Source organism: Ceratotherium simum, chromosome 9, assembly GCF_057802395.1.
Source record: "Ceratotherium simum simum isolate JZ-2026a chromosome 9, ASM5780239v1, whole genome shotgun sequence".
Lineage (NCBI taxonomy): Eukaryota > Metazoa > Chordata > Mammalia > Perissodactyla > Rhinocerotidae > Ceratotherium > Ceratotherium simum.
Genome location: NC_141908.1, coordinates 53,741,210 through 53,754,467, shown reverse-complemented (window position 1 = coordinate 53,754,467; position 13,258 = coordinate 53,741,210). Strand labels below are relative to the sequence as shown.

At 40.1% G+C, this 13,258-nt stretch overlaps 1 protein-coding gene across 3 annotated transcripts in view; it reads left to right on the top strand.

Moving 5' to 3' along the window:
• Positions 1 to 1,201: 1,201 nt before the first annotated feature.
• Positions 1,202 to 13,258, top strand: part of GPR155 (G protein-coupled receptor 155) — a 41,430-nt gene continuing 29,373 nt past the window's right edge. For 2 of the 3 annotated variants that reach the window (XM_014784631.2, XM_087435406.1), the window contains exons 1-2: positions 4,926 to 5,421; positions 5,685 to 6,181. In XM_014784631.2, the coding sequence (XP_014640117.1) occupies positions 5,716 to 6,181 (466 nt within the window). In that variant the 5' untranslated portion in view covers positions 4,926 to 5,421; positions 5,685 to 5,715. Of the gene's footprint in view, positions 1,336 to 4,925; positions 5,422 to 5,684; positions 6,182 to 13,258 lie in introns of those variants that run through there. The other variant, XM_087435407.1, reaches the window with a different exon arrangement.

Below are 13,258 nucleotides of genomic sequence, written 5' to 3'. Positions count from 1 at the left end.
CCTGAGATAATATATTCAGAAGACAAGAAAAAGTAGCCAGGTTCAAGGGTAACAAGGAAGACAGTTAAAAGTGAAGAAGATAAGAACAAAGGTGAAGTGAGAACAGGAGCAGAACACATGACTTTTCTAGTTTCAGTTTCTGCTTATTTTTCTCCTGTTTACAGATCCTTCAACCAACCCTTTAGCTTACTGTGATTTTTCAGTTAAGCCATATATTTTTATATCTTTGCACTAAAACTACCAAGATGATAGGAAGACACTGAAGTTGCCGGACAAAAAGTTATAGATGCAAAGTAAAATAGAGGCTTTACAAAGAATACATGCTTGTGGAGATCTTAAGTGGGATCAGGTTATAAACATTTTTAAATTTGAAATAATTTTGATTCCAAAACACTAATTCAAATACAGGGTTTTTTCGGGCTTCAAAGCGCAGCCCTATATTTGGGACCCCTTCATTTCAAGAAGCTCTGGAAGTTTTCCACCAATACAACCAGTTTCTTCTCAGTACAGAGATGATATGCAAGTAGTTTCCCCCACCATAGAAACACAAGCAGTCTGGCACTGGGAGCTTATTCTAAATCAAGCACAGTGCTAAAGCTTTACAGACCTTTTAATATCTGATTTAGGAAGGTCAAGGTCACACTGCCTTGGCAAAGGTGCAAGGTTGGACTCTGACCCAGGTCTAAGTCCTTGCTTTTACACTCGGCTATAAACACGACTAAACTAAGAGAGGAACTGGAAGATCACGCGAAGCTGGGGCTAGGCGGAAAGACGAAACGGCCTCTGCATCTGAGTTTAGGGACAGGAAAACGAGACTAGCAATCCCCCACGACAGCCGCCATTTTGCGAGCGCCAGACGGCCGGAAGTCCCGCCGCCGGAGTCTAGCGGGGGGCTGCTTGCCGCTGCCAGGGCGGAGCCGGGCACCGAGTGCCTGGGCGTCCCGGCAGTCGGGGGCGGAGCCTGAGGGCGGAGTCGGGGGCCGTGCGGCGTGGAGGCCCGCGGCGGGGGGCGGGGCCTGAAGGCGGAGCCAGGTCCGTGAGGCCCGGAGGTTCCGGGTCCGGGAGGTGCCGGGCGCCCTGCAGCTGGGAGGTTCCCGGCCGGGGGCGGGGCCTGGAGGCGGGGCGGGGCGGGGCTGCGGGTGCGGGGTGGAGCTGACCTGGCGGCGGCTTCGCTCTTCACTTGCGCGGAGCGTGATTGAGCTGCTGCAGCTGGCAGCTGGCAGCTCCCGGCTAGGAGGGCTGCGGGTGGGACATGACGTTGATTTCCTCCCTGCTTGGCCCACCGCGAGCACCGACTCCCGTCTCCTTGCGGCCGTGGGGCTGCAGACGTAGCAGGTGAGATGGGCCCCCGGGGCGCGGACCTGCCCGTTCCTGGCTCGGCTAGGTGGGTCCCGGTGCCCCCGCTCCCACCCCTCGGGTCTGGGCAGGTGGGCAGCGCTCCGCCCTTGGCGCCCAGGCCCGCAGCCCGCGCCTGGCCACCTCTGCCCTGCAGCGCCCGCCTTAGGACGTGCGGGGCCATCCGGGAGGGCTTACGTAGGCTGAGGGGCTGCTTGTCCCCTCCGGTGACAGAGCTGCCATCCCTCAGTTTGATGAGCGCCTCATTGCTCGTGCGTCCATCCTGTCATTCTTGGACTCTTCCCTTTATCCCGAAGGGTGGCTTCAGTATCTCTCCTCCTGGGAGCTTCTGCCCAGGTACCCGAAGCGTTGCACCAAATTTTCTCCTTTACCCCTTTTTGGAGCATGTCAGTTACCATGGCGTTGTGATTCCCATGCCTTGGGGAACCTGAGCGACCAACTTTTTATCCCTGGCACAGACCCCAGGCTGCCTTTCCATTTCCTCTGCTGCCCGCCCAGGCATTGGGTGGCAGCTGCTCTCTGGGCGGCCTATTTGGTTAGCGACTCTCTGCACTCTTATCTTGGAGGGCCATAGGCTGTCCCTATCTACAAGGGAAGGGGCAGTGCTCAGCACTCCCCACCCTGGATCTCTAGGGAGGACATTTGGTCCCCTGCAAGTAGGTGGGAGTCGGTGGATGGTCTCACTGTTGATGTTGAAGAGTGCTTTAATAGTACCACACTGTATTATGCTTTTCCTACAGGGTAAAGGATATTGGGTGTTTGAGAAATAGCCTACGAGTTGAAAGCTTTCTCTTTGAAGTCAATCAGAACCCTCCTCCCTATTTTCACTTACTAATAGCAGTTGTTTACAATTTCAGTGGTTCCTTGGTGTTATCTAAGCCAACTATGAAGTGGCCCAAAGTGGTCCAAAGTGATTTGTATATAGCATTTCTCTACTTTTCATCCCATGAGTGATCAGTAAGCGGTCAGGGAGTGGTCTTTTACTGTGACAGATGAACTTGTTTGTTCTGTAACAAGCTTTGTTTCTAATGAGATGAAAAGACTGGATGTAATTTTTTGAAAGCTTCTGTTGCTGTGTTTCCTGTTCATTTTAAAAGAAAGCTTTAGATAGCATATTTTCCTCCTATTGGGAAAAAAAAGATTAAGATGAGATAAAACTTTATAAGTCCTTTTTGGTTATTTTGACTTTCCTTCAGTTAGCAGGCATTGCCTTTATAATGTCGAAGAACATTAAAGAAACTTCATAGGAAGGGGCAGATTAATTTTCAAAGTTTTTCTCTTAATTTTTGACTAACTGAAAGTTAAACCTGGGCATTGCTACAACTATTTGACCGTCACCTTGAGAAAAATGAAGAGCTCTCCCTTCCCTGCTAATAACTATTTAAGATCAAACTAAATTAAATTGAACTGTTAATTGTTTGGTAAAGAACAAAAACTGATAACCTCACGACCCATTCCTTCCTTCTACTTTAGTTGGAGGATCTTTAATACTAAGTATGTTTGAAGAACTGGCATAGTGACATTTATATTTAATTTGTTACCATTCTTATTATTATTAGGACTACAACTCCTAAGAGCAATTGCTACCAATTCTTGAAAGCATACTTTGTGATAAGCTACTGTGATGAGCTGTGTATAAAATCTCCAGTCCTCACAATATCCCTCTAAGGAGATTTTTACTCTCATTTTATAGTTGAGGAAGCTAAGGTTCTGAGAGGCTAGATCACTTGCCGGAAGAGTTGATAAGCGATAAGACTGGGTTCAGGTCTGTTTGACTCTTTTCACTGAACAACTGCTAGTTTACTTAAAACTGTTGGTTAAAAATTATTAGAATACATTGATATGTGATTGTGGTACAAATAAGAGGTAGTGAGCAGTAGAAGTTATGAATACTCTAGGCAAAGAAATATAGGGAACTTTGTAAAAATAACAGAAGACTGGGTAATTTATCACCTGATTCTTTAGCACCGCCTTTTTTAAGTCCATCTCTTAGGGGCTCCAAATGTTTAACTCCTTTGTTTAATTGTTTACCAGCCCCTACTTCAACTATGGGTACCTGTACCAACCAGTAGCTTTCCCAGGATATAATTTGACGCTTATTTGGTAAACTTCAACTATGTGAGTAATTGTAGGTTTTGTATATATTGACCACTCCCATCTAATCCTAGTAGAAAAATACTTGTCCTGATCCAGATTAAATGTAAGGTTTTTAAATGGTTCAGTTTATACCAGGGTAGCACAGAGAAAACTATCTTGTCCACACCCCTGCGTATCAGTTGTTGCTGGTCTCTGGGCTGCCAGATATCTGAGTCTTTTTAATATGATGTGGGTGTTTGAGAACTTAACCTGGGGCATTGTAAATTTCAGGAAGCATGAGCTTTTTTATTTTCTTTCATATATAAGTTCACTTTAGATGGTTAACCCAGAATAATTACTTAGAAATTGGCAATTGTCACCATGTTAATTTCAAGTTACTAATAAAAGCTGATTCATTGCAGAGTGGTCCAAACCTCATGTTCACTGTGCCCTTGGCAGCCAGAGGGGGGTCTGATAAGTATTGTAATGTTAGCTAGCGTAAAGAATTTTTCCTTGCTTTAGTGTTTTCTGAACATCTTTAGAACATTTTACAACACATGTTGTGTTCCTTAACATTTTATGAACAGCTTTTTAGAACATTTTAGAACCACATTTTGTGGTTTGGGGCCTGTTGCTATAGTGAAAAACTTAGAATACTTTATCATTTAGAAAAAAAAGATTTCTGTCCATGTAATAGATCCTAAAAGAGAACACTGATCCACTAGAGGGAGAAAGGTTTATTTAAGAGCAGGTTAGGGCCGGCCCCGTGGCTTAGCGGTTAAGTGCGTGCGCTCTGCTGCTGGCGGCCCGGGTTCGGATCCCAGGCACTCACCACTTCTCCAGCCATGCTAAGGCCGCGTCCCACATACAGCGACTAGAGGGATGTGCACCTATGACATACAACTATCTACCGGGGCTTTGGGGAAGAAAAAAAAAGGAGGAGGATTGGCAATAGATGTTAGCTCAGAGCTGGTCTTCCTCAGCAAAAAGAGGAAGATTAGCATGGATGTTAGCTCAGGGCTGATCTTCCTCGCAAAATAAAAAGAAGAAGAAGAAGAAAAAAAAAGAGCAGGTTATTATTTTAGAGAGAGAGAGAGATAGCATTTCCTGTGTGCCAGGCACTGTGCTAGGCATTAGGGACAGAACAGTGAGCAAAAACATGCACAGTTCCTGCATCTGAGGCACATAAAGTCTAGTGAAGGAGACAGACATAAATCAAATGCTCACTCTAATGTGTAGTATAACTATAAACTGAGAAAAGTGGCCTAAAAGTAAGGAACATGATTCTATATGAGAAAGACTCCTGGCCTGGCTATGGGTTTAGAGAAGTCTTACCTGATAAAGCGACTCTTGAACTATATGATTTGGAGGATGAGTAGGTGTTATTATGTAGAGAGTGGTGGGTGGGTAGACAAGAGTACATTTTAAGGTGAACTGCGTGTGCGAAGTCCCTGTGGCACAAAGGGACTATGGATCATTCAAGAAGGCCAATATGTGTGGCTGGTGTAAAAGGAACTAAGGGTAGGTTGGTGGGATGCCATCGTTTTTTTCTTTCATTCTGTCTCTCATAATGCTACCAAAAGTTATATTCAACTTTTGTTAAGTCGTTACTTTGTGCCAGACGTGATTATAAGGACTTGACTTGAATAATCTGAAGTTCCTATGAGGTAGGTACTACTATTGCCATTACACAGATGAGGAAAGTGAGGCACAGAAAAGTTAAGTTACTGGTTCAAAGTTGATCAGTGAATACTCTACTCTACTCTTCTTCCTATTCTATACTCAAGTATGACCACAGGCTGGAAAGGACCCTCCTGTCCAGTGTGAATCCTTGATGCAGCCCTGAGAACTTCTGAAATTTCCAGAGAATTTGGATGCAAGTGGACATTCACCAGAGACTCTGTGGGCCCTATGCTCTTATCCACTGGGCGGAGCTCGAGTGTGGATCACTGGAGAGGACCACTGGGCATCACTGCAGCTGCAATGTTTGTGGGTCTTATTTACTCGTGTCTGATACTGAATCTAGGACAGCAGCATAAGTGTTTTGAGCTGGCTCACCTTTGAGAGTAAACAGGTTATTGTTAGCAAACATTCTGCCCTTTTCTTTTTACTTGTATTTTTCTCTGATGATAGTCGAAGAAAGTATGTACATTTATTTGGCTATTTAATAAGTCTAGGTTTGCTAGTATACCCTTTCAACTAGAATTCTTGTTATTGATTGTCACACTGAATCTTTCTTGCTTTATTTACAGAGATCTGATTGGAGTTGGAGGGTGAAAGAAAATGAATTCTTTTTCTGATTTACCTGCAGAGAACTTAACCATTGCAGGCAATAGGACCGAGACTTTGTCCTCAACAGTAACACATGGATTTAATTCCACTAATGACTCACCTTCAATGTCAATAACAAGGCTTTTTCCAGCCTTACTAGAATGCTTTGGCATAGTCCTTTGTGGCTACATAGCAGGAAGGGCCAATGTCATAACATCAACGCAGGCCAAAGGACTGGGAAATTTTGTCTCCAGATTTGCACTTCCAGCTTTATTATTCAAAAACATGGTTATACTTAATTTTTCCAATGTGGATTGGGCTTTCCTATATAGTATCTTAATTGCCAAAGGTGCTGTATTTTTAATTGTATGTGTATTAACCTTATTGGTTGCCAGTCCTGACAGTCGATTTAGCAAAGCTGGATTATTCCCTATTTTTGCTACACAAAGTAATGACTTTGCATTGGGATATCCTATTGGTAAGTTATTTTTTATTCTTCATGTTTTTTAAAAGTTCAAGTGTTTTAGGAGGCAACAAAACTTAAGCCTTTAATTTATCTAAGCGTTTGTTAGTGATAAATACTTATTAATATATCTAAGAAATTTTTCATTTTTTTTTCTTAAATATATCTTAAATTAGGAAGATTTATATTTTTTCCTCAACTTCAGAGTTTGAGGCTCCTTCAAACATCTACCTAAAATAAATGGTCATATCCAAATAAACTTTGTGAATCATCTAATAGTATTCTTTCTCTTCTCAATAATCACATATGAAAGAAGTTTAATTTCTAGAAGGGATCAGATTCTGATGAAATTATGTAAAAAAGATAGGCATATGTCTGTATAAAAACAATTATTAAATGTTAGCAGTGGAAATTTATGAGTGACTTTTTCTCTCCCTTATCCTTCTTACCATCCAGAATATATAGTATGTTACATTAAAACTTGTTTTTGAGGGGCCAGCCCTGTAGCCTAGTGGTTAAAGTCCAGTGCACTCTGCTTCGGTGGCTGGGGTTCGTGAGTTTGGATCCCTGGTGCAGACCTACACCACTTGTCAGCCATGCTGTGGTGGCGACCCACATACAAAATGGAGGAAGATTGGCACAGACGTTAGCTCTGGGCTAATCTTCCTCAAGCAAAAAAAGCAGGAAGATTGGCAACAGATGTTAGCTCAGGGCTAATCTTCCCAAAGCCAAAAAAAAACCTTGTTTTTGAGCTTGTTATTCAAAATGTCCATGTACTTTAGTTGAAGTTAATTTCTTATTTAAGAACAAAAATGGTGAGGGCTTTTTTACCTTTCCATCTTTTCCTTCTTTAGCTTTCTAACTCTTTAAGCAGCCTAATGTTATGTTTCTATGCATGTGTATTTTGCTAATAAAATAGTAAACATACCAGTTTGGGATGTTGAGATATCTTGAAAGGAAAGGTTTTTTGTTTTCAGAACACTCTACTGCTAAGAAAATATATACTTAGTAAACTACTTTTTTATATTTTTATTTTTAAATTAAAGTGTATGTTGTGCTTTGATCAGATATCATAATTTGAAGACCTGAATATTATGGATCTAGTCGTTCATTGATTCACGCATTCATAGGGACCTCTTACGTACCAGTGACTGTGCTAGCTGCTGGGAATCCACCTGTGAACAAAGTTCTTATATATTGAATTTACGTTTTAATGGGAAAATAAAATTAAAATTAAAATAATATCAGGTAATGACCAGGGCCATAAAAATAAATAAAGTAGTGCAGAGGGGTAGGAATGAGGAGGTGCTATTAGAGGTAGGGGGTCAGTAAAGTCCTCTCTGATGATATATCTTCTGAGCAGAGACTGAAAAAAACTTATTGAAATGGACAATTGAAATCTACCATTGACTTTCAGATTTCCCTCCCCAGCCCCACCCACCCCCAAGTTATTTCACCACTGGCACCAAAAGGATTCCAGTGTACTATACTTTTCATCTTTCTCCAATTTTGACCCTCCTCCATCTCGCTTACCAGAAACGGAGGTATACCTTAGAAATTAGATAACTATGAGTAAAGCAGGTTTATGAGAGGGGAAAAACTAGGCTCTTAGATAACTGAGCTGTAAATAGTCAGAAACTACACAGGTGTTCCTTTAAGGTTGTTGAATTTTAAAATTAAGGATGAACCAAGCATTTAAATAAAGACTTCAGAAATAAAAGAACAAGGAGTTAATGTGTTTGTCCTCTTCAGGAGCATTAATAATGTAAATTTATCAAGGTATTTATGGAATAAAGACCTTAGAAGTGGCTCAGTATCATAGTGTTAAATATTCAATAAATATTGCTATATCTTAATTTAGACATAAACTGTAAATATATAGTTTCATGCTCCCATAGATTAGTAAGCCCATAAATAAGTAGAACTAACATTTGTAATGTTATAGAGTACTTTCTTATATATCTTATCTCATATGAAGTAGGGCAGATATTATTATCCTCATTTTCAAATAAGGAGACAGGCTTATAGAGATTTAATTGTCTTATCCCAGGTCACACAGCTCACAGGTGACTGAGACCCAAACCTAGGTCTTCTGGTTCTAAATCCTGGGCATTCTCTTATGCCACACAGTTATATAACATGCCCATTTAATCTTCAGAAGACGCAGCTAGCCCATGTAATACATTAGTTTCAGAGAGAATCAAAGTTTTTTTTATCTTTACATTATTCTAAAAATATTCCATAAAATGAGTAGCAGTGGAAAAAGACCTATTAGATGAGTTTATCCATTTTCATATCAAGGCAGACTCTCCAAATAAAAAATATAGTCGGCCATTTTCATCACTGCTTTTCTTATGTCCCACATTAAATCAGTGAATCTCGTAATAATCTTGTTCCCAGCAGTATGCTAGCCCATTTCCATGATGATTATGCTTATCGATTTTGAGTTGTCATTTTGTTTTTAAACCACAAATAAGAGCTCTTGTAGCATTAGGTTGTAGACAATAGCCTTACCAGAAGCCAATAGTATAGACAGAAATGCTGTCTCATCTATCTGCAGATTGGAAGGTGTGGTACAGAACTGCAGGGCTGTGTGTCTGCTCCGATGAGGTATTCATTATTACTGTCCATGCCCTTCTGCTTTCTGGCCTTGTTTGGAGAGAGACCCCTTCTTTCTGTTTGTTATGTGGCCTCTCCCAGGAATTCCCACTCTCTCATTAGCAGATAAGCATCATAGCTGCTAGGAAATGTCCTTTTTAAGACTGCGCGTGTTCCACAACATCAGTCCAATTGACAGGTGACTTAGGAGAAGGCAGATAAGTTAATGAATAAAAAAAGAACAGTTGAATTTCCTTTTTCTCTGTATGATGATAATTTTGACAGTCTATGAAATTCTACTAAAATGATGTATCTATACTCAAGTGATGGAACACTACAGTGCATTATTATAGACTAAAAAAGAAGCTCACTGTTTTTTTAGCAACAATTTTTTTCAAAATTACTTTACGAAATCCAAGTATGAGAAGAAACCAAGAATCGACCAAGGTGAAATGTTGATTTCAGCAAATCAGAATGGTTCCCTGCCTCTGTCATTAAAAGATACTAATAAGGCATAGTTAAGTCCTATAATTTATTCTTCAAACAATGCTGATAGCATAAGTACCCTGACTAATCATGATTATGCTCTAGTGCTTGAGCTGTAAACAGAAAGGAAATGAAGCATTTAACTATATGCCATTAAATAATAGAATGATCCTGTCTGGGTCTTTGTGTTATTTTCTAGGATTGAAACCCTGCAGGACTCAAAATAGGAGCCACCGTGGGTGGCTAATTTTGTCTTAGTTCTGCAAAGTTATATAATAATTCCTCATAGTGGGATTCTCCTCTCCCCCCAAGAGCCTTATTTATAAGAATTAATTAGAACTTAATAGTTGATATAATGATTATAAATCTAATTTGTTAGTATAGGTCACTGCTTTCATATATATGTTGTTATATGTTTTTCAGATTTGAAAACCATCTTTAGATTGGTAACAAAAGAAAAGCACTGCCAATTTATAGATAAATACATGATGTTAAATAACTATGCAATGAATGGCAGAAATGGACTGAAATTTCCATGTTGAACCCTATTCTAGTAATTGAACAAGTATTTATTCCCAATTTTTTGCTCTCCCACTAGATTATACTTCTTTTGCCTTCGTGTACGTGTTCAACTGACTTAAAATACTCCAATAGTAACCTGCTTTATAAATATTCAGAATATGAAAAAAACATTGGATATAAAAAGAAATGGGTTAACAGATAACAATTAGATATAATTGCTGTGTGTTAACAAAATACATTTTTACTCTGTCTGAAACCTTTGACATTCATTGATATGTTAATTCCATTCAGCAAGTATTTTTCAGATTTGCTCAGTGCTGGGCTGGGATTGGAGGTTATAAAATGATGCCTTCAAGGAACTTAGAATTGGTTGAGGTGGCAGTAATATGAACAAGGTACCAGAGCCATCCAGAGAAGGGGAGATCCAGGATGTCAATTGAAGACTTGGTGGAAGAAGTGGTACCTGAGGCAGGGCTTAAACAGTAAGCAAGATTTAGATAAGAAAGGAGAGACTTCAAGAAGTTGGGGAATGATGATCAGCACGTAGAACTACTAATGATGAACCTGGTGTTTGTCTACTGTGATGATAATATTAAACTGGTTGATAGTTAAACTGGCTATTCCTTTGCACTAAGGAATAGTGAGAGATAAGCTGGATAAATAAGGGACCGCTTGTGGAGAGTGGACTATGAATGTCGAAAAGAACGGTTTTATAACCATTCTTATGGGTGGTGAGAGCTGTGGAAAATCTTAATTTTTGAAAGTTAAGATTTAGATGATATTGTCAGCAGTGAATAAAATGGATGCAGGAGGTGGTCAAGAAAAACCAAAAGAATATAGGTTGGTAAACACATTAAGTCACCCAGTTTTGAGATTTTTGACTAGTGGTATTAGTAGGAATCAAGAAGAGAAAATACAGGGGCCGGCCCCGTGGCCTAGTGGTTAAGTTCGGCACGCTCCGCTTCGGCTGCCTGGGTTCAGTTCCTGGGCGCGGACCTATACTACTTGTCAGCGGCCATGCTGTGGCGGCAACTCACATGCAAAATAGAGGAAGATTCGCACAGATGTTAGCTCAGGGTGAATCTTCCTCAGCCAAAAAAAAAAAAAGAGAGAGAGAGAAAATATAAAAGATCCTGCAAAAGAAGAAAGTACTTAGTGATTGGCTAGCTGTAGATAATAAAAGCTGTTGCTCAAATTTGCAGTGAGCTTTTAAAACAATCTAGAGTCCATTATGTGATGGTGATTAAGTGCTAGTGTGCCAGGAAAGTAAATGGAAAATGGCATTAACTTAAGGGACTTTGTGTACTGTAAGTCATCAAAGATACCTTATGCATTTTATTTTGACCACTTGGGAAAATTCTTGTGCTCGGATTGAAAACACAAGGCTTTTCCAAAATATGCTCTTTCTTTTAAAAATTGAGTGGTGGGCGGGTATGGACACAATTCTTTTAGAGATAGAATATCTATTCAGAAGAAGTGTAGCTATCTAGAAATAGTTATCAAAAGTGCTGCTTTTTTTACTTAAAAGATGAAACCTTATGAAATATGAAAGAAAACCACTAAGAGTTGTAGAGCTAGGATATCTAACTTGGAGGTCAGTGGAAAGAATTTGTGAAATTTTATGTAATTAAGTATGTTTGGTTTAACCACTGCTTCCTTTTAGAGATATTATAGACCTCTGTAGGTGCTTAGCTGAAAAAAAGGGAATTGAATCTTATGAAAAGTAGGTTTTAGCTAATGAGAAGAAAGTGAACTTCAAAGGTTATATAATCTAGTTACATAACTTTAATGGGACATGTGCATGACATTAACTGAACTTATGTATCCTGAGTAAGAAAACAAGTATATTTTCCTACCTGTGTCACTTTATCTTGATGTAAATTGAGAAACCTAATCTTTAAAGTTTTTCACGTGTTTGCCTCTCTCCTTGTGAGTGATTGTGGCTGTTGTTTTTTATCTTTCATTCTCAACTTGAAATCACTTATGAATCAGCCTTTGTATGTATGAGGTTGAATAATTTCAGAACACATTGCCAAACATGTGCCTAGAGACCAGGTTGCTTACTCCAAGGCTCTAAGTTGCCCTGATCAACCCGAGACCAGGCCACCAACCCTCACATCCACCAAGCAACTGCAAAAGTCTGATCCACCCACAGTCTCCCAAGGAGTCTCATCTTATGCAGTGGTTAGGTTAGGTTCTAAAGTCATCATATACAGTCAAACCTTTGAAAAATCCTTTAAATCACCCACAAAATACAGCACACGTACTTTGTGTATATTGTACCATTTCTCATAAGTCTAACAGCCATATTTTTTTCTCTACCATTATTGTTCTTCAATAAACAAGTGAAGTAATTAGTTTGCATTTGGGAACATGCTTTATGAAAAAAAAACGATGAAACTTTTGTTTTCCTAAGAGAGTGTAGGTGAATTTCCCTTAGTTTAATGTGCATTGATCTGACTCCACTGTATTCCCCTCCCAAACATTTCTTAGATCCACCTTTCCATCCCTAATTCTTCAGCATCTTCACTGGTCTTCCCTGGAGGCATTCATTCTCTTTCATTCCTCTCAAATGGAGGCTGCTCATTTTCTCATCGCCTGCATACCACATGAGCAATGGTAGGACTGGCATCCTCATAGCCACCTTGTACCACTGCTAGGCCATTATTCTCTGCTCTTTTGTAAAAACTGCTTCTTTGAGGTTCATGCTGCCTGGCTCGACCCCTCATCCTCGTTGCTGTCATCTGCTGACCTCATTCTAACCATTCCTCCTCATTCATTGAAGACTTTAATTAATCTGTCTCATTGTCGTCTTCTCTACTCCCAAGTTTTGCCATTATCTTGTTTGACTTGAGCATCCATGTGAACTACCCATCAAATTCTCTGCCCTCTCAGTTCCTGAGCCTCCTTACCTCCAATGATGTCTTCCTTTACTCCATTTCAGCTACCCGCGAACATGGCCTCATCCTACCTGGTCATATGGAAAATATTAAATTCAATAGCTCACTGTCTGACTTATCCAAACTCCTCAACTTCCAACTGCACGTAATTCTTGGACTTCATAGGGGCCTCCAGTCTCTGACCCCTCTACTTTCTGTTTGTCAGCCGTCTCCCATCTTCACTTCTTTTCCTGTACAGCTTGGACTCCATCACTTTGGTGCTCATTTTTTAGTTCGTTGTCTCCTACTTGCTCTTCAGTCCTCTGTACTCTGACTCCTGCCTCACCACTCCAGTGAAACTTCCCCTCAAGGGAACCAACAACCACCTTGTTGCTATTACTACTTAAACATTTAATTTGTTACTAGATTTTTACTTTGAATTGTTTCTTTTAAGAATTCTACAATTATGCTGGTTTTTTTTTGAGACTGGTCTTAGCCTCTACGTAGTAAAAATTAGTGAGTTTTACTAAAAATAATTTGTGCAAGTTGATTATCATTTTATAAGCTAAATGTTATTTAATATAGTGTGTTTTTCTTCCTTTTCAGC